Here is a 22,404-nt window from a genome sequence, read left to right on the forward strand (position 1 = left end):
GAATAGTGCTTCCTCAAGATCCAGCCATACCACTCCTAGGCACATATCCAAAACATTCTCAAGTACATAACATGGACATCTGCTCAACCATGTTTGTAGCAGCTTTATTCATAATAGCCAGAACCTGGAAACAACCCAGATGTCCCTCAACGGAGGAATGGATACAGAAATTGTGGTATATTTACACAATGGAACACTTTTCAGCAATTAAAAACAAGGAAATAATGAAATTTTCAGGCAAATGGTGAGAACTAGAAAAGATCATCCTGAGTGAGGTATCCCAGAAGCATAAAGACACATATGGTATATACTCACTTATAAGTGGATATTAGACATATAATACAGGATAAACATACTAAAACCTCTACACCTAAAGAAGCTAAGCAAGAAGGATAAGATTATCAATCTTATCCTGGGTAAGATTATCAATCCTCACTCAGAAAGAGAAACAGAATTTCCATCGGAAGAGGGAGAAAACACGGAACAGGACAGGAGTCTACCACAGAGATCCTCTCAAAGACTCTACCCAGCAGGGTATCAAAGCAGATGCTGAGACTCACTTTGGGCAGAGTTCAGGGAATTATATGAAAGAAGGGGGAGTTAGAAAGACCTGGAGAGGACAGGAGCTCCACAAGGAGAGCAACAGAACCAAAAAATCTGGGCTCAGGGGTCTTTTCTGAGACTGATACTCCAAACAAAGACCATTCATGGAGATAATCTAGAACCCCTGCACAGATGTAGCCCATGGCAGCTCAGTATCCAACTAGGTTCCCTAGTAAGGGGAACAGGAACTGTCTCTGACATGAACACAGTGTCCTGCTCTTTGATCACCTCCCCCTGAGGAAGGAGCAGCCTTACCAGGCCACAGTGGAAGACAACGGAGATAGTCCTGATGAGACCTGATAGGCTAGGGTCAGAGGAAAGGGGATGTGGACCTCCCTTAGCAATGGACTTGAAGAGGGGCATAGGGGAAGAAGAGGGAGGGAGGGAGGGATTAGGAGGGCCTAGGAAGGGGACTACAGCTGGGATACAAAGTGAATAAATATTTTTAAATTAATAAAAATTAATTAATTAAAATGGAGTAAAAAAGAAAAAAAGCAGCTTCCTTAGCGAAGGTGTAGAGGGGGCTTTGTGTTTTCCCCTGGATTTTGTGTGCAGCAAAGGATGTGTGGCATGCAATGGTCACATAGTGCCGGCACATGTCCTTTTCTCCAAGTCTCAGAGCCATCCGATTGTCACAGGGGCTTCCACTGGTTTTTATCATTTTTCCTAGCCACACCCAGCCTACTGCTGCAATGCACATATACTTTTTGTGTATTTATGCATGTATAGGTAAACATGTGGTGTGGTACATGCGTGCACATATGTGCATGCAGCCATGTTCAGGCCAGCCAGTGGAAAACTCAGGGGTCATTATTTGGGAACCACTAACCCTGATTTTGTTTGTTTGTTTGAGACAGAGGCTTTCCTTGTCTGGCATTTACCAATCAGGTGCACACACACATGGACACACACAATAAAAAAATAAAAACATAATGAGTTTTTTTTTTTTTTTAAAAGAGTTACAAGTTCATCCCATGGCTCTTCAGCAGGAACAGCCTGGTGTTTTTTCCTGGACAGAAACCGCTGGTTCTGCTCATCACTCCTATTTCCCCCCCAAGTTTCCTAGAATGTCTTTGAGGAAGTGTATGGAGCTCAGACCCAGAAAATACTACATGCTCTCCAAGCCAGTTTTACCTCTAGTTAGCCAAACTTACCACTTTTACTGCCAAATGCAGGACCTCTATATTAGCAATCTGGAAGAGAGTCAGGGAATGTAACTGGATTTACATTTTTTTTTTTTTTTTTACATTTGGGTTTACTTAATCATGCTCAGAAAAGTAACACACTTCCTTTCTCCCTCCATCCCCAGTCTCTTTGTGTGTGTGTGTGTGTGTGTGTGTGTGTGTGTGTGTGTGTGTGCAGGTTCCTGTGGGTGCATGGTGTGAGGAGGCCAGGGTCCTGTATCAATCATCTTCCCCAATCGCTCTCCACCTTAGGCTGTGAAAGGGCTTTTCGCTGAACCTAGAGCTCACTGATGTGGCTGGCAAGCCCTGAGGATCTTTTGTCACCATTACCTCCCTAAAAGCAATTACTTCTACCTGAAGCAATTACTTCTTTCAGGTAATTGCACATCAAACATCCTGCGGTGAGAAGTTTCTGTAGTTGCCATGGACATTACTGCCAATCATTCATGAAAACCCACCCTGTTTCGGATGGTTGCTCCATTCACTGAAGGGCACTTGACAATCCACATCCACTTAAGTCAAACTGAGTTGCAGTGCTATAGAGGAGCTCCGACACGGAAGACATTAAGTCAGAACCTGCACAGTGCTGAGCATGCCTTCACTTTCAGTTTCTTCCCTGAGTCTTAATAACCTGTATGTCCGCACGTGACTGTGCACAGTCTTTATGTGGACCTAACTGGAGCTTTTTTGATGATTGTGGACCTGGATCTCACACCATGTTATATGAATGAAGTTTTCTGTGCAAATGGGAAGCAGAAGAGACCTGGGATAGAAAAAGCCATCCATCATACATATTAATTTTCAAATACTGAAAGGAAATGATCAACTTCACTGTTTGACTTCAGCCTCAGGGGATCAGGAAGCTAAGCTCTAAGTCCTTTCTTTGGTGCTAATTGGAGATTTGGGGACAATGACTTAACTGCTCTGATTTCTATTGTAAACATGAAGTGCAGGCCTGGGGATGAGGGTTAGTGGTTGAAGGGCAGGCTAAAGAGTTCCACAGCACCAGGCACTGAGGCAGTATGTTACCCTAAAGTCAGCATTTGGCAGGTACAGGTGAGAAGATCCCCAGGGCTTGCCAGCCTCATCAGTGAGCTCTAGGTTTAGCGAGAAGCCCTCTCACAGACTAAGATAGAGAGTGAATGAGGAAGATGATTGATAGAGGACCCAGCCTCCTCACACATGCTCATACTGTGCACCCACAAAACCAGCATACATACAGAAATACACACACAGACACACACACAGACACACACACACACACACACACACACAAACACACACACACAGAAAGGTGAAGTGTGTTCCTTTTCTAAACTTGATTATGTAAATCCAGTTATGTTTGTGGACTCTAACCCAGATTGTTAATACAGTGGCTCTGCATTTCGTTAAGATAATCACCTTGATTAACACTACTTCAAATCAAGAGATAAGGACAAACACTTGATTGATTTTGTTTGGACACAGCTTGAAGTCCTTCAATATCACCTTAGCTTACTGTTTTGTTTTGTTGAGAAAAGTTTAGACTTTGCTTCTTCCTTTGTGAGCATTTTCCCAGTTCTCCTAATATTTCTTCTTGTTTAATTGCCAGAAGAGCCTACTTAGATGTTTTCACATGTTAATAAATCCCCAACTGATCCCTGTAAGTGCATTCTGATTACAAGGAAATTAGTTCGCAGCATTTTCCTGGGGTGTAATGTGCCATATTAATGTTTTTATTAACTGTGGCTGATGAGGGGATTGGTTCTGGCTTCATTCCAAGGCTCTTTTTTCTTCTCTCCAAAAGAGAATTGACTACTGGATTTTCACAGGGCTGCATTTCTAATGAAGGGAAGATGTTTTCCAGTTCTCTAATTCAGAATGACTCATTATGAAAATATAGGTAAGAGCTTCTGATTCTGAGAAGCATGGAGTCCCGGCATCTCACTTGGATGAATAAGAAATATTAAATCAAGGGGAAGATTTGATAGTGAGATCATGCATGGGACAGACATAGGCCCTCTGCAGCTTGGTCTTCATGTGGGACTCCTAACAGCAGGAGCAGAGGCTGTCTCTGACTGCATTGCCTGAGTCTGATCCCTTTCCTCTCACTGAGCTGCCTTGTCTAGTCTCAACAGAAGAAGGTGCACCTAGTCCTCCTGCAACTTGGTATGTCAAGGCTGGTTGATATCCTTGGTGGGGGCTAAGGAGGGCTCCCCTTTTCTGAAGAGAAGGGAAGGAGAGGTGGATGGGAGCAGCAAAGGAGGGACTGAGAGGAAAAGAGGAAGGAGAGGCTGGGATCAGGATGTAAAGTAAATAGATAACTTAATACATAATAATAATAAAAATATATTTGGGTTTCCAGAAAGACTTTTCAAGATCAAAGGATTCTAAATTTATGTTAGGGAAGCTTTGATACAAGAACCAACATCTAGACCCTCCTACAGAACATTAAAGATAGGGAAAAAAAAAAAGGAAAATTCTCAAACTAGGATCCGTAATCATTTAGGAGATGAGTTAGAAGTGAGATACAGAAAAAGCAGCTCTATTCTCCGGTTTAGCCAGCGGCAGAGAGGACAGAGTCTACAGTGTCTACTGTTCTAGGCAACACTAAGCTGTTTTCATTCTTAGGTTTGAACCTTCTAACATCTCTCTCTATAAGGCCAGTTATTAAATATTTGCATATTCTTGTCTTTTCCTTCCTTCCTTCCTTCCTTCCTTCCTTCCTTCCTTCCTTCCTTTCTCCTCTCTCTTTCTTTCCTCTTTTAAAACAAAATTATTATGTAGGCTTGGCTGGACAAGAATCCAGTAAGTAGTCCAAGCATGCCTTGAACTCAGAGATCTGCCACCTTAGTGCTGGAACTGAAGGCATGTGCCACTACCCAGACAATTTGCAATTATGTAATGAACTATCATTTTGAAAATGAAATATCTGATTTTCATCTGAGTCACAGCCTGTACTAGTGAAGGTAACTGGCCCATCATTCCTGAGGTCTGATCATTTCTACAGCACAAAATAGTACAAGGCACAAAACTCAATCTCAACTGAGTTATAGCTCAGTTTGGAAATTAAGCAAACTAAGCCCAACACCATAAAAAGTACTCTCAGTGTTTTCAAAGGGAGGGGTTTAATACCCAGCAACACTTCACGTCTTGCCTACAGGCAAATGCCTGTAACTCTAGTACCTGAAAGGGAATCAGAAGTTCAAGGTTATCCTTAGCTGCATAGCACATTTAGTTTCAGACTAGGCTGAATGACACCCCATCTCAATATATATCTATTTGAAATGTTATATCATGTTCTAGGTAATCAACTTCAAAACGTTCTCCAGAAAACAAACAGTGAATGTCTAGTGTGATAGGGAAAAGGATGAAAAACAAAGCATAATAATAACACATAGTTACAAAAGGCTGTAATGAAATCTGCTACTTCGTTTTCTAACTTGTAAAATTAATTTTTTAATTAGTAAAGAAAGAAATGTAAAGAGAATTGAACCAATGTTAAAAAGAAATTGTTGAAGGGGAATCTAGGGACATGCATCAGTCAGTTAAGTGCCCTGAGTACAAGAAAAATACCCATATTAACACCGGGCATGGTGTCACATGTCTGCAAGTACAGTGTTTCAGTGGTAGAGTCAGTGGATTCATGGAGCACATGGGTCAGCCAGCATAGCCTAGTTAATGAACTCCAGGTACAGCGAGAGATGCTGCCTCAAAATACAAGGTAGGAAGCAATTTAAAAAGACATCCAACATTCACCTGTAGCCTCCACAAATGTGTTCACACACATCCATGTGCATCATACATATGAATGTCCATACACACAGACACAGACACACAGACACAGACACACATACCACAAGGCCCTTAAGGACTGTTAGCACAACTTAGCCAGTCAGAATCCCTCCACTTCCCAGTGCTAAGTTGCTTCATGCAGTGGAAGTTGGTGTTAAAACTATCTTGTCTACTGACTGATGAGGCAGTGCTATTAACATGAGTTTGGAGGTCAGGAGCCATTGAAAAGTATCACATTTCTACAGTGTCAGACCCACCAGCAGCTCATATCTTGCCTATCTCATATATGATATGATATGATATGATATGATATGATATGATATGATATAATATGCCAAAGTAAAATCCGGCACTCAGATAATAGAGGTTGGAGGGTGTCTGGAAGGAGGTCTCCAAGGCTCTTATCTTGACAGCATAATTAGTTATTATTGGAGTTGTTAAAAATCTACTTTGAATAAGTACTATCTAGAAATGCAAAGACAGTAGAAATCAGGTGAGTTTTTACCGCTGTGTGGTGACTAAATTTGGTGTCTATTATGAACATAATGGGGAATCCCCAGAGTCTGCCAAGGTATCATTTTCCCAGGAGTCACAGCTAAAGTCACTGAAACCTTCACCATGAATATAGCTGTCAGAGACAGCTTCTCTCAACTGAGCTGAAATTTTTCAGAGCCAGATGGACATCTAGCTCAAAGTCACCCTTCCCTACCTCTTCAAGCAATCGGTAGTAGTCAGTGTGGTCTATGACTTCACAAAGAAGTTCAGGTGAGCTGGGTTTCCAAGAAAGGCTTCAGCCAGACCTGAGTGTAGACAGTTTTTCATCTGTAAGAATAAAATAAGAAGACCATTCCCAGAAAGAAGAGAGTGGGAGAAAAACTACTCCCTCAGCAATGTTCCATGCATGTCCCAGTGATTCTGACCATGGCTGGACCATCATAGAAGCCTTTATAGAGCAACTGAAGGAAGTATGACAGGAGGTTAGGACACAGAAATCTTGCACACATCAGGAGTGCAGAAAGAAGATAAGTACATTTTAAAAGAGGCTTGATCTGCTGAACATCATGATACTTGATCTTGTTTGAACATCTAATCTCCCTGTTGGCTTTCCCTGTGTTGTACTTTGACTTTGTATCCTGGTCCCTTTGAATTCCAAACACAGCTTTAGCATCCCCAGGGTGCTCAGCGATTCTTTCTAGAGGATCACATAGGGCTCACTGCTACAGTGCAGTCACTGTGAGCCTTTGGAGTTAGGACACAATTGACCTCAAGATTTCTATTTGAGCTGAACTCTTTCATTTCCTGGCAAGAAAATACCTGGGAGAATTGTTAGAGCACTCAGGTACACACTTAGTTGCGAGCACATGTAACCCTGGCTGCCATTCTACCTCAGTAACACTCAATGCAGCACTATGGATTCCACTTATTAACATTTGATATGTAGGGCTGGGGGGTAGCTCAGTGGGGAGAGCATTTGCCTAGCATGTAACTTGCATGAAGCCAGGGGTTTGATCCCCAGCACCGCATGGTGTTGACTGCCTGTGATTTCAGCACTCTTTCAATAGGATCAGAATGCAAGGATATCACAGGCCACTATAGGTAGTTTGAAGCCAGCCTTCAATATGTGAGAGAGTACCTTCAAAAAAGCCTCAAACTTTACATTATACTATTTTTTTTCTCAAAATAAGACTTAGAAAGAGAAAGGCATTTATGGTGTTCTGTAATTATGGTAGGCAAGATGAATGGTGTTTTGCTAATGACACAGTTCTCTCTATTTCTCTTGAAATGAATGAGTTCCATCAGTTGTTTCTGCTTGAAAGCCTGGGGGAGAGAGTGTTTCAGATGGTGATTATAAACATCAATCCAAGAAAAGCACCATGACATAGCACAACCCACAAAACTACACTTGGTATCAATTCTGCTTGGAGATAAAGGATCAGAAAGGGTCTCACTCTGTAGCCCACACTAGTTAGAACTCACTGTATAGCCTAGACTTGCTTCAAACTTATGGCTACCCTCCTACTTCAGTGCTGGAATTACACAATGTTGAACCAGCTCATGCTATCAGTTCCAAGCCCCATCTGTGCTATCAGTTCTTTCCGCTTTCCAGACACCTTCACAGCCCTAGGTGAGAAAGAAAACAGTAACTTATGTAAAGCAGCATTCAGAGCTGCTCATCAGAGTCCCAGAGCATAGAGGGAAAGGAAACGCAGTGTCCAGCCAGTTCCATCCAAGCAGCATCTTGCTTTTTTCCAGGCTCCTCAGGATTCCTCCTGACTGCTGGAGCAAATGGCTTTCTGGGTTTGCAGCCTTCTGGACATCTGGGGGCACAGTGGGGGTGAGCTGGAGGAAGTCCGTCATGTTGGTGCATTTGCCCTATTTATAGCCTACCTCCTGCTAAAGAGGGGAGTGAGAGCACCTCAGAAAATAGTAACAAGACAGAAAGATAAAAATAAACAAATGGAAAATTCAAACAACAGGAGTGTTTAAACTGTACTGGCTCAACATTTGGACACAGGCAGATGGAAATCTCCAGCTGCTACTAATATACAAGTAATCCACATCAAATGGAAAGATCTATGAAGAAACAGTACCTTGGGTTCAAAGGCAATGTATGTTATGTGTTCATGCTCTAGAGGCAGGGAGATGCAGAGGTCTCTCTTGTTTGTTTGTTTTTTAACTTCTACTTTAGATGCAGGCACCAGTGTGGCTGACCTAGTGAGGTCTGCATTCCAGTTACCTATTTGATGCGTTTTTGTTTGATCCATCTAGGAAAAACAGTTCAGTTCTCCAAAGAAAAGAGAGTGGCTTTAAGCTCTATGTTTCTCCAGAAACATATCTGGGTACCATCTCTGGGACAGAAAGAAACCGATGAGCATCAGTAGATGCCTGACCAATCCCAGATACAGGTGTCTCCATCTACACCTCTCTAGTCCACATTTTGAAATTTGTCATGGGACCAAGAGGTTTCTAAGGAAATTAAATTTTGAACATTGAATTTAAGTCTTCTCTATGTGAATTGTAAAATGATGAAAAAATTCTCCTTAAGAAACACCCGTAGTCCTTGGGGAGGCAGTGCAGCCCACAGCTTACTTGGCAGAACGCTTGACTTTCACATACAACGTCCCTGTACCTAGCTTTGCAAAGAACTGGGCATGGCAGTGCAGCTATGTAATACTCCAAAGTTAGAAGCAGGGGTAAGAATTGAAAGTTTATTATTCTTGGCTACACAATAAGTTTGAGACTCTGAGACCAGTTTAACTGAGTTCACAAGATCCTATTTGGCGGCGGGGTAAAATAGTAATACATAAAATACCATCAGAAGCAATGTGCGTTTTTACTATTGAAGATTTCATTCACAGTAGAGAAACGTGCTCCCAAAACTTCTTGTTCATCCCCTTACATATACAGATGCTACCTTCCCATGACAAGACAATCAGTAGGTTCCATCTAGGACAGTTATTCTGTCAGAGTAGCATCCAGGTATGTTTTATAGCTAAGTGAGCACCAACATTGAGGGACCTTGTCTGGGCGATTTGGCCAGTCTGCTGTCTCTCTTTGTTCTTTTCACATTAGACTAATGTTTTATACTTTCTTTTCCTTCTGTACACATATTTAATTGCAGCAGTCCTAGGAGCCTCACATTTGAAACCGTAGCTTACCACGTCCATCATCTGAATCCCCGGCATTTGCTGTCATGCTCATGCTTCCCGCTGTCTTTTAGAAAGCATCTCTTCCTCACTGCTGCAGTATTTGTTGCACGATATATAAGCGTTCAGGATTAGCTGTGTATTATTTTAAAGACGCTGACAGAGGAGGATGAAAAGGGAGTGCTGCCATGTTTGAGGCTGAGTCTTCCTCACGGCCAAACAGGCTGTTTCTCTAAGGCCTACACCATACTACCACAATGCCTTCTGCTTTGCTATCATTCTAAAACACATTCATCAGTTTCTTTCCCTTTCATCTTGAAAACTACCAGCTAAGAAAGCTGATATCTTTCTGGGGTATAAAGCGTGAGAAATTTTTAATGAGTCATCTTACCTAGATAGCAATTCTACATTTTTCTAGGGTCTTCTGAAGGCCCATCATCCCAATCTGAGGAAGGCTCCTTGGAAAGGGTGATATAAACTAGTAGATGGCAGTGCAGCCTTCTAAAGTCACATCTCACAGATGGATGCCAGCTAGATGCAAAGTAAAACAACGGTGATTGTTCTGTTCCCTGCTGTGGGAGTGCTTGGCCACTAACCCCACATCTGTGAGACTGCTCTCTGCTGCAGGGTAATTTATGACATGGTAACGTGTCAGTCTTTCACTATCCACAAAAAACAGAGCACATATTCAGTAGGGGCTCAATGAATGTCCCATAGAAAGTGGATAGATGAGTGGAGTCCCTGTATCTCTTGCCAGCATTCATCCTTAGACCATTCACTAAGTAAATATAGTGATTTTAAAAGGAACTCCAAAAATGTTATATTTTCTCACTCAACTTCCCAGTGCAATGTGATATGCAGGCTTTTTGGAATAAAAATGAAGCACTGAGCAAATTTAGCATTGAGCTAACTGATGGCTTTTCCAAACCTCATTTCTCTAGAACATCAATCAAATGTTAAAGTGGCCAAAATGGTCTCTTCATGAGGAAAGGCAGAAATAAATACCACATTTAAGCTTTCACCCAGAATTCATGAACTTAATACATATTTAAAATAAAGCTATTAGCTTAACAACACTAGTAGCAGAATCTTTTAGTGGATAGAAAGACACAGATAAGAATGTTCAAGAAATGAAGACAGAGGACACAGCAGAAATCACTGATGGGTTTGACCAATACCCGCTCCATCAACTGCACCAGTCATATTTCCCTGCCAAGGTGGTCCACCTGGCTTAATCCCAAACACTTCCTGGAAAGGTGAATTCTGCTGGAGGCAGAGCTCTCTGCACACAAAGCAGCATATATATGTCCGTGAAGAGGACAGAATTTCAGAAAACTGGGGTCTGTGAATCTACTGCTTTGTGCTAGAATGTTGTCTATATTCTCTGTTCTTGTTTCTTCATGGGAAGTAACAAGTACAAGTTACTTCAAGGGTCTTAGACTATTTGCACTTTTATAAGGAAAAAGTAGACCCAAGATTATAATGTCTACATGGTGCCTATCGGTGACATAAATTATACTTTCAAAATGATGAAGTTCATTAAATGCATTACTGAAACCTGGGTTTGTTTCTTTTTGTTGCTATAACAAATTAACACAAAATCAGGGGCTTAAAACCTCACAAACATATTACTTCATAATTTTAGAGGTCAAAAATCTAGAATGGGCCTGACTAGGCTCAGATGAACATTGGCAGAGCTTCACTCCTTCCATGAGCTAGAGGTGAACCTCTGTTTATCGGCTTTTCCTTCTTCCAGGGGTTTCCAGCATCTCTTCCCTCAGGGCCACATCACTCTAGTATCTGTCTCCATCATCGCATGTCCTTTTCTGACTCTGATAACACCAAATTTCTTTTCTCTGTTTGTTGACCTGTGGAGGGTTAGGAGTTTTTCTTTGTTGTTTTCATTGTTGTATCTTGGGCTGGCCTCAAACTCACTGTGCTGCCTGGGATGCCTTTGCACTTCTGTCCCTCTGTCATCACCTCCAAAGGATGGTGGTTGGGATGCCTCCTGGGATAGTAGACATGGACCAACATACCTAGTTCATGAAGTGCTAGGATCACACGTGCACTTACCTCTGCTAAAGAGCACTCGTCAACTGAGTTGTGCCCTCAATATGCTATCTTTATGACTACACGGGACCACAGCTTTCAAGACTGATATTCCTATTCAATATACTTTCCTTTTCCACATAAAGTAAATTATCTATGGCTTTTGGAGATTAGACATGTGCTTCTTTGGGAAGCAATTATTCTACTTGCCACAAAATATACCAGGAATGAGGACCTGATCTAAAAGTATTTATGAGAGTGGATCAATTAATATTAACCTACAGTTAAAGTTGTAAAGAGACATTTCAAGAAAACGTTGGATAATAAACACTATCTAATCATAACCTTTCCCCAGTAGAAAAAAGGCCAGCTTTAAAGAATCATTTTTTGTTTGGGTTTTCTTGAAATCTGCATTGCTAACAACAGTCTAACTTCCTGAAAAAACTAAGATGATAAAACACAAGAAATATCTTTAAAAAAAAACCACAGTAAATTAGTATAATCAGAAAAACAATATATATAGAGGGGGGAGGAAGAGACTGAGGACAGGGCTAGAGAGATGGTTCGGGGGTTGAGAACACTTGCTGTTTTTCTTTAGGACCTGTTTGGTTGCCAGTACCCAGATAAGATGGCTTATAAGTGCCTGTAACTTCAGCTCCAGAAGTCCAATCTGGCTTCTACAGGCACCTGTACTCACATGCACATAGCACACTGCCTCCCCCAACAACCAAATACACATACACACCCATAACCATAATTAAAAATAAAACAAGTCTAAAAATTACTCCAGACTAGGGAAATCACTTAAAAGCTACCGAACAGCTACCAGGCTGTCGAGAAGTTTCGGTAGGTAAAGTCTCTGGTTTCAACCCTGATGACCGAAGTCTGATTCCCAGAACCCTCATGGTAGTTGTCCCACAAGTTGTGCTCTGACATGTGGGCTGTGGTGGCACACGTACACATACACATCTCAACTAAATGGAGTGTTTAAAAGCTAACCAATCACTAATTTATGAAACTTCAAATTCTGTGTGGATAACAGAATCAGGAAACAGGACAGAAGAACATAAGAGGTATTTGTCCTAAGCCTTATGCCTTACATACCTTAACATTTCACTTGTCATTAGACAAAAACTAGGAACAACTCAATTGGTCATGAATGGTGACTAGATAAATAAAGTGTGGCATAGCCACACAACAGGATACTTCCCACCATAACAAGGAAAAAATACTGAGGTGCATGACATAGTGAGATCTGAAGACCACTGCACTAAGTAAAAGAAGCCAGAAATAAAACAATATGTAACTGTCATGAAACAGTGTCCGTGAGCTATAGCATAGTCGTTGTCATTTTATTCAGATTAGCTGTGGTTACCTGCAGATAGTCTCTAACAAGATAACCCTGTAGAAGGCCCTTCCTCAAAAGAGTGAGAGAAGCATCATTAACCCCTCACCTGAGATTACAGCCACTTAGTCCAACCTGCACCTCCCTCCCCACTGAAGATGGTCTTGGGAAGAAAAATAGGGAGGTGGCAAGTTGACTAACAGAAGATTCCATATGCAGTTTCTAGGAAGTTGTCATCCATGCTGGAGTGGATCTTTTCAGGGATGTGCTGTCTGTCTGGAGATCACTTGTGCTCCTGCAAGTAACTCCCCTATACAACTGTAAGTCAGCCAGTTACATTCATTGATTCATCAAGATGAACATCAACAGAACCACTCCATTAGTCTGTTGCTGGTACCTATGTAGAGCAAGCATATGTTTGTTCCCATCTTTGCAGAAAAAGTTAATGTACCATACCAGGAGCCATTCACACAGAACTCTTAACAATGTAAGCTTCACTATACAAAAACATGTAGATCACTGTTGGCCGGAGAGATGGCTCAGTAGGTAAAGCTGCTTCATGAAAGGAGAAAACATAAGCCACAACATTGTCCTTTGACCTTCATATGTGTATCATGACACAGGCACATGCACTCTCCCACATACGTCATACATACAATATTCAAAACAAAATAAAAATATTTAGAGGCGATTGAGACAGAGCACAACGTTAGAGCACTTGCTGCTCTTTCAGAACACTGGAATTCAGTTCCCAGAACCCACATCAGATGACTCACAGCTGTAGCTCTAGCTCCAGGGGATCCTTGCCTCGGTGGTGGGCCCCTGCACAAACTTGGCATGTATGCACACAGGTGCACACACATAGAAGCACAAATAAAAACAAAATATTGAAAGTAAATTCATAATTTAAAAGTAGATCAGTGGCCACTTGGATCAAAGGGTGTCGGTGGGTGATGAACACGTTCTGCACGTTGACTGCAGAGGAAGAGTATGGGTGAGAACCTGCAACCCATTGATTACACACCTGTAATCCCAGCACTGGGAAAGCTGAGGCAGAAAAGCCATGAGTCTGAGGTCAGCCTGAGCTACCTATAGAAATGTTGTAAAAAGTTTAAAAAAATTGAAAAACCGAGTTCATTGAATTGTACGTTGAAGTGGATACAGTTTCCATATATAATATGTAAATCAATAAAATTGATTTCTTAAAAAATTGACTTCTATTCCATAATAAACGTATATTCATGGACATGGTTAGAACACAACCCAAACAATCACTGCAGTGTTGAACTGAAGCCTCTCCACCTTGTCCTAAGCCCCAAAGTTCCTCCAGATGCTTAGACTTACATGTACATGGCAAACCCACTTCCTGAGTGAGATCTTTTCCTTGACTACGATCCAGGAGTAGATGCCTGCCTTGTGCTGCTCGTCTGTTGATTCCTTTTACTTAGGTGATGATCTGAGATATAAGTTCTAGCCTTGGAGCCCAGACTGATCTCGAGCCAGCTACACAGCCCAGGCCTTGCAACCTTCCGGCCTCAGCCCTCTGAGCGTTGGGATTGTGGGTGCACATTACCGTTTCTGAGCAGTCTACTTACTTCTACCGTAAGGTAATCACTCTTTGATCCCTCTAGCAAAATAGCAAGGTCTCAAATATTCATCCTTATCATACCAAATAGTCATACTACAGAGACTTTTAGTTACTTTTCTGGCTGCTGTGACAGAATATGTGATAGAAACAATTTAAGGGAGCCAGGGGGCTCTGTCCATCATGGCAGAAAAGCATAGTGGAGCAGATCACATCAAGGCAGACAGGAAGCAGAGAAGAGGAAGAGACTGATGACCACATATAACCCACAAAGCACACCACCAGCTAGACATCAAGGGCTCACTCACTGACCTGTGGACACATTTCATTGTAGACGATACTGTGCTATGACAATGCCACTGCATGGCATTTCATGTATAGATTGTTATATCTGTCCTTAGAAGATTTTGTAACAAATTCTCTTCATATTTTAGTATTTTATTTCATTTATTTTAAGTCTGTTGGTCAGAAGCAATTCAAAATAAAATTTGTTCACAAAACAATGTTCATATTATTTTTGTTTATTTTATAATTTGGTAGTATATTTTATACCTTTATAAACGTTTAAAACCATTTTATAACTCACACATATACATACATAATATTATATATTGGAGAGGAAAGGGAAGAGAGAGAAAACCTCACAATATAGTACTATATGGCCCTAGTTGTCCTGAACCTCACTATGTAGATAGAATTCACCTGCTTCTACTTTTTGAGTGCTGGAATTAAAGCCATGTATCTGTTTCTTACATAATATACCTTAAGTAGTTATTGCCCTTTACCTGATGTATTTATTCAGTAAGCGCTGTATGCAAAGCCACTGTGTGCAAAAACCATTCTCTATTGTGACCTCTTCTAATTATGTGCATATTATATAGAAAAATCTCATTTATATATTCTCTACAATTTTTATTGTAGATAAGTCTAGAGATGTCCCAAACCAACAGTCTAGTTCTGAAAGAAATACCTCCAAAGGTGGCTTGATAGTGCTTATCCTTAATGTCTGCCCCAACTGTTAAAGACTCAGAGTATTTTCAAGGAGGATTTCTCTGGTGAAAATGTCACTCACCACACATTCAGAGAGTGAAGAAGACCTACAGAGTCAACTAACCTGGGCCCCTGGTGGCTCACAGAGATTGAACCACCAACCAAAGAGCTTGCCTGGACTGGTCCTAGGCCCCTTGCACATATGTAGCAGGTGTGCAGCTTGATTTCCATGTGGATCCTCCAACAACTGGAGCAGGAGGCCCTTCTGACTCTGATGTCTCCCTTTGGATCCCGTTCCCCTAACATAGTATGGAGATAGGACCTAGCCCACACCCTCAGCCTCCATCAGCTTCTCTCTTAGCAAACTGGACCACTCAGAGAAAGAGACACCTGGCTGGATAAGATATTGCATTTAAAGTGAAAAGTCCCCAAATTCCCCAATGGCTCATCCAGTACCATGGCAGAAAGTTCTAGGTGACAAATTCTGACAGGACGGAGGTTGACAAAAGTCATTCACTTCCTGATTCCAGTGTTGCTTATTTGGGACCCTTGCTATGCATCTCTCCTTCCCATTTGTAAGGCTTTCTTCTGGGAAGGAAAAATAGAGATCCTTCAAAAATATCAAGTAACCATACTAATAATGGGCAGTGGGGACTGGAGTGAGCTATGTAAAAGCACAGATCCAGAATTCCTGAGAAAAATAACTGATAATTTACCCTCAAATAAACACAAATAACCCTAGGCAGATCATGTTTCTCTATGACAGATGCTAGTGAAAGAAAACTGAAGCCTTAGGCAAGGAAAAAAGGAAAGGATAAGTCACAGGATTCTTACCTAGACCTCGATTCCGCTGTTCCCACTCAATGGTTTCTGGCACCTGGTAGGTGGCTACCTCTAGGAGATCCATTCCTCCCGATTCTATGTCAGGTTCTTGGGACGTGATACCAGGGAGAGTAAACCCTGGCAGTTCAGTGTCACCATCAAAGTCCTTATACAAGGAGTCGGCCTCTTTATCTTCCTCATCTTCTTCATCTTCCTCTTCTTCCTCTTCATCTTCTTCATCCTCTTCATCCTCATCATCTTCTACCTCTGGAAAATAGAATTCAAGGGAAAATGTGAAGATATGCAATGAGGACATAATCAAATACATGAATTGTTTGAGGTGATACAAACACTACAATTATTAAAGTCAATGTTGGGCAGTCCAGTCTTTATGAGATTATGTGTCTTCTACATACCCTGTGTTTTAAACCTTCAGAAACACAGTCATAGAAGATAACCCTATGTTATTAGAAATTAAGCTTTAGGAATTGTGGTTGTCAGTTTTGCTTGTTTGTTTGTCAACATAACATAAGCTAGAATCATCAGGGGAAAATGAACCTCAGCTGAGAGGATCCTTCAGTAACATTGGCCTGTAGGTAGGTCTGTGGAGCAATTTTTTATTTATGATTATTGTGGGAATTACCCCTCCCGCTGTGTTCTGTGTCATCCCTGGGCATGTGATCCTAAGTTGTACAAAATATAGACTGAGAGAGCTTTAAGGAGTAAGCCAGTACATAGCACTCCTTCCCGCCCTCTGTTTCAGGTTCCTGTCTCCATGTTCCTGTCATAAGTCCCCGCTTTGACTTCTTTCATAGTGAACTGTAAACTAAAACATGAAATGGACTCAGCCTCTTCAAGTTACTCTTGATCCATAATAGAAGATAAACTAAGACAGGAACAATGAATTTTTGTAAACTAATTTATATTTTCAAGACTAGGAAACATTTCTATTTTCTGGAGCTCATAAAGTATTTATCTGTTAGAAATTACCCTGACATAACAAAGAATGTAAAAAACATTTCTGTATTTTTATAATATTAAGGAAGAAACATTATTTTTATGAACTTCTCTTTCCATTTCTACACCAGTGCATAGAACTCAGCAGTGTCACATGAGAGGCAGATGAACTTGTATTGCACTTTCCCTGTGAGATAGTAACTTCAAAACCTGGAAATAATTCTCAATCCAGTGCTAAAGAGAGTTATGAAATGGGACACTTATGTATGTCCATCACCCATGGAAAGACCTCATTAGCACTGTTAAGAGTTAATTTTTACAACTGAGCCTTCTTGGTGCTTCAGGTGGAATGTGCTTAGGGGCCTACAAGTCCGGATCTAATTGGTTTCACTGATTTTAATTTTCCAGGAATATTCATGTCCCTTCTTCACTATGAGTGAGCCCATAAAGCAGCTGACTGATAACAGAATGCACCCAAGGCTTTCCTTGTATCTCTCCTGAGATGTAAACTCAACAGTCACTGTGGCAAGGAACTCTTCTTGAAAGGCAGAGAAGATAACAGAACGCTAAAGCCAACCACAGTCTCTTATTGTAACCTTTCCTGCTTTTGACAACTATATACATATTTCTTGTCTTTTATCACTTAAAGATTTTCTTGTAAAATATAGTAATTCTTCACTGGTATGCAGCTCAGGGGGCGAGCACATGCCTACTGTGTGCAAGGCCCTGAGCTCAGGTTCTAGAATCACAAAAGAGTTTGTAATTCTTTGGTCCTATATCAGCCTGAATTCCGCAGGCTTTAATGCATGTCACTGTTCTGAAAATACAACAGAATGAACATCTGATGTATACTACTCCAGGGACAAAAGATACAGTTTTTAATTCCAAGGAACAGATCTGCCCCTCAAGAAAACATAGATACAACAGAGGTACAGAGACTACAGTCTGATGAACACTGTCAAGATGACAGAAAATACCACATTCTGTTATTTCAGATGTTGGGATTGAGTGTTCTCTTGTGTAATAGGATCAATATTTACAGGAGGAGCATCCCGTCAGAGGGACTGTGACACAGGTGTGCACAGGCTGTGTTCAAAGACCAGCAAAGAGGTTGCTGAGGACTAGGGGTCGGGTAAAAATACACAAAGAATATAGGAAAAGATACAGACTATGAGACTTAAAACTTCAAAATGACTCAGGTTGCTAATAACCTCAACTGAGCACAGAGCAAAGGAAACCCGTGAGGAGGCTGTTAAACTTAGGTTAGGGGATGAGAAATGGTACCTGAATATAGATAATACACACATCTGCTGAGAACTGGTGATACAATTTGTAGGTAGACTCTTGCCAATTATATGAGACACAAGAGGGAAGGAGATTCTCCTATCACCAATGGGAATGCAAAGATAATATGCAGAATTAAGAAATCTGTTTGAGACACATAGTGTGATGGCCATGCCAGTGAAGTCCACCTGCAGAGGCTGAAAGTCCAGGAAAGGCTGAAGTGTGGAACTTATCAACAGAGAGCGACAGAGATTACATCCTCGCTCCTTTTAGTTTGCTATGACTGAGATGAACTAAAATAGTTTACAGTGAAAACTGTCAGTCTGGGATACACCTCACTTGACAGAGTGCTTGCCTAGCACACAGGAAGTCCTGGGCTTCACCTCCAGCACCACATAAACCTAGAATGGTAGTACATGCCTGTAATAGCAGCCTTGAGAGATGAAGGCAAGAGTTTCAGAAGTTCAAAGTCTTCCTAAACTACATAGGTGTTAGAAGCAACCATGGGCTACATGGGGGTGGGGGGAGAAGAGGGGAAGGGAAGGAGAGAGGGAGGGGGGAAAGAAGGAAGACTAAAAACTTAGCAGAAATGTCTGATAACAATGCCAGACAGTTGAACAATGCTTGGTGACATTAAGTGATATGTTCAGAGTTGAAATAAAGAAATATCTCATCACACGTGGCCAGGAGAGAGAAAAAAAAATGTGTCTAGACAGCACCCTCTCTAAGCCAATTTCTTCTGTCTGGCCTCCCTCTGATAGAATGTCTTAACAGCAGCTTTATGACCCACAGGGGCCTTTGTTCTTCTGGGAGGTTAAACCTCTGAGGCACTCAAAAGCCTTGATGGCATTGTTAGCCGAACAGGGAAGGAACTCATAGGCTCTGTTTTACTTTCAGGCTGCTCCTTCAACAACTTTGGGTACTCAAATAATATCTGAGCAGAGATTAAAATGAGTTTGTTCAAAACCAGAACTTCTGTCCCTCTAGGTTACATGCTGTTTTTCTTATTAATTACAAACATACCCTCAGTATGTGGTCACCAAAAATCGAGCTTTAATTTTGCTCAGGATTAGATTGCTACAGATTTCACTGACCATCTCATAGGCAGACTTCAGCAAAGGCGTTGGACCCAGGATCTCTAGTGCAGACATTGTTTTTCAAAACACCAGTACATAGCGAGCATCTTCAGGCTGTCATTAACACATCCCAGGAGTGAAGAACCCTTGCAGATGTGTCATCCCAGTGTGAGCAAAAGTACCAGAACAGGAACCTGTGTCCCCAGCACATCTTGCCTGCCTGACTGGACAGCTCCTCACCTGTCCCTTATGTCTTCTTACAGTGGCTATTTTTCATGTGAATCATCATCTTGGGCCTATTTGATCATTCGCTTTATAAGACAGAGTTTTCTTCTCACTGGCTTTTCCCTCCCCCTTTCTAAGTTTAAAACAGGATCTAAGGCAAACAAACATGAAAAAATGCACAGGAAAGAGTAGAAGGCTCCTGTGAGGAAGGGAACTTCGGGGTTGGGCTGTATTGGTCTCTACTGAAGAATGATAACACCTTTTAAAGGAAGAAATGCTTACTGCCACCCAGGAAGCCTTTGCCAATAGATATTTAAAGTTCAAAAATAAGGGAACAGCAAGAAGGCTCAGTGGATAAAACACTTGCCAGCAAACCTGATGATCTGTGTTCAATCCCTGAAACTATGATAAAACATGATGGAAGGAGAGAACAACTTCTATAAGTCAATCTCTTCACACACACACCATTCATGAATAAGCTTGCACTCACATGCATCCTATGCATGCACATGCAAACACAGATAGTAATATTAATAAACTGAATAAATTGTTTTAATTTTGATTAATAGCAATGTTGCCCAAAAATTTTCCACACATGACAATGACTAAAGCCCTAGGAATGATCCAGCTTGTTCTTAAATTGAGCATGAAACTGAGCGTGAAACTTAGAAGTCAGACAGGAGAGTTTTAAATTTGTTCTAAGGAAATGAAGCAATCCTCCAGCAGGTGGCTCTCTCAGAGCAGAAGTTTCTGAGAAACCTCAGACTTTCTAACTGTCACAGAATCCAGCACCTCAGGGCTCTAAACTGGCGAGAACTTAATGAACCCCTAACATTTCTAGACTGTTAAGCATTCCCACCTTCATATTTTCATCATAGGTAAGATATATACAAAGAATATTTGTGTATATTTGTATTATGAAGCTTAATATTAAATTTCGGTATGAGTAGCATAATATGCACATAAATGTGTCACCAAGCTTCCTAATGTAATAACCCCAGAGAACTCAGCATTGCAATAAAGAATTAGAATCTGTTTCATAATCCTGCATGAGGGCTAAAGTGATGGCTGAGAGGTCAAGAGAGAACACTGCTCTTGCAGAGGGCCAAGTTCGATTCCTAGCACCCACTTGACGTGGTTCAGAACCACCTTTAACTTTAGATCCAGGTGGATGCAGCCTCTGACGTCACTTATGCTCACATGTTCACATGCATGTATTTACACACAGATACATATATACACACACTAAAAATAAATCCTTATCATAGAAACATAAATTATAAGTATGTCACCGTAACTATATGCATACTTTTATTAGCTTAACCTCCTTCTGATCTTCAATACTATTCAAAATTACTGAATGTCAGAAGTCAGCTCTTTTAAATTATACATTACCTTTCTAAGCTTTACTCTTGAACTGATTCTGAAACATTTCTATTCATGTTTCACTAAACAAAAACTAACTTTCATCACTGTCTTACCAGTGATAAAAGGGCTCTAATCACTTCTGGAAAGTCAGCTCAGCAGGTGAGGAAAACTCCCAGTTTAAAACAGATGCTGGATGCAGTGAGAAGCATCAGCCATCCATGTACAACTACAGGGAGAAGTAAGAGAGTTAGCCAGAAGCTCCAGGGCCCGCTGCTGGAATCGGGGTGCAGCAGCAGAAACAGCAAGAGAAACCTCAAGGAGGTAAGAGAGAATGGCATTAAGTCGTCCTCAACCTCCACGTGCATGCTGCGCCACGGTTGTTCCTGTGCAGATCTGAACAAACAAGCAAGTAGAGGTTTTTAAGGAGCTTTAGAACATTTTCACCCCTTTATTACCTTCCTGATTCATGTCTATTGATGTCCCCTATGTAACTCTGTCCTCTCCTCCTATTTCATAAAGTGTATAAACGGTTACGATTTCTGTGCATGTTCATCGATTTATTTGCTTCCGACTTCTCAGCCCTTCCTGCCAGAGTTGTATTTCTTTCTTTCTTAGCAGCTCATTTTATAAAGTCTGTTTTTAGTACTTTGCCTTTCCTCTTTAAATGCATGGGAACAGAATTCTCGATCACTCACTTCTCGGCACTTGGAGGATGGCATTCTGTCTTCTAACTTACATTTCCATGTTCTGCTGTGAAGTCTGTTCTGTCTCTTGTTTCTTTGGAAGCAATCTTTTTTTTTTTCCCCTGAAGTTGTTTTTTTTTCTAATCTGGATTTTAAGAATGTCTCTTTTCCCTCCTAACACTCTGCCATCCATCCGCTGGGTTATTTTTACAGCCTCTTGTTACTTGTTTGTGTTTGTGACTTCAGTCCTCACTTCTCTGCACATGGTTGTCACAAGGTTTGTGCCTGAGAGTGTAGTCTCTGCTGCCCTCAGTTATGGTGGATTACATCCTTGTTAACTTGTTGATGCTCATTACACATTGCAGGCTTGTTTGATTCTAAAGTGTGAGACACCTGTGCATTTCTAGTGGGAATTTTTCCCACATTTTTGTCCTCAACTCCAAACTGGTATGTTTCTTAGAGACCCTCTGCCTGTTTATAAGCTCAATTATCCAAGACCTAATCATCTTGCTATGGTAAAAATCCATCACATTTTCTGTCAATACCTGAAATCCAAATACAATACTTTAGAAAATTATTTATATTATCTTCCTTTGATGAAGTCCCAACAAACTGAGTAAGAGTTCTATGAACATCTGTTATCTGAGGTATCTTAAAATTATGTGAAGCCTGAAGGAGTGGTGATGTGGCTCAGGGAGTGAAGGTACTTGCTGCCAGCCAATCCTGATGACCTGAGTTTGATCCCTGGGACCCACATGCTGGAATGAAAGACCAGATTCCCAAAGTCATTTTCTGACCTTCACATGTGCATC

The 22,404-nt window shown here is 41.2% G+C and overlaps 1 protein-coding gene across 3 annotated transcripts in view; it reads right to left on the reverse strand.

The window, feature by feature from the left end:
• The window catches only part of Armh4 (armadillo like helical domain containing 4), a 103,975-nt gene that overhangs the window by 53,631 nt on the left and 27,940 nt on the right, over window positions 1-22,404 (reverse strand). For all 3 annotated transcript variants that reach the window (XM_060382188.1, XM_060382187.1, XM_060382186.1), the window contains exon 5: window positions 16,012-16,266. In XM_060382188.1, the coding sequence (XP_060238171.1) occupies window positions 16,012-16,266 (255 nt within the window). The remainder of the gene's footprint in view (window positions 1-16,011; window positions 16,267-22,404) is intronic.

Source organism: Meriones unguiculatus, chromosome 4 (genome assembly GCF_030254825.1).
Source record: "Meriones unguiculatus strain TT.TT164.6M chromosome 4, Bangor_MerUng_6.1, whole genome shotgun sequence".
Lineage (NCBI taxonomy): Eukaryota > Metazoa > Chordata > Mammalia > Rodentia > Muridae > Meriones > Meriones unguiculatus.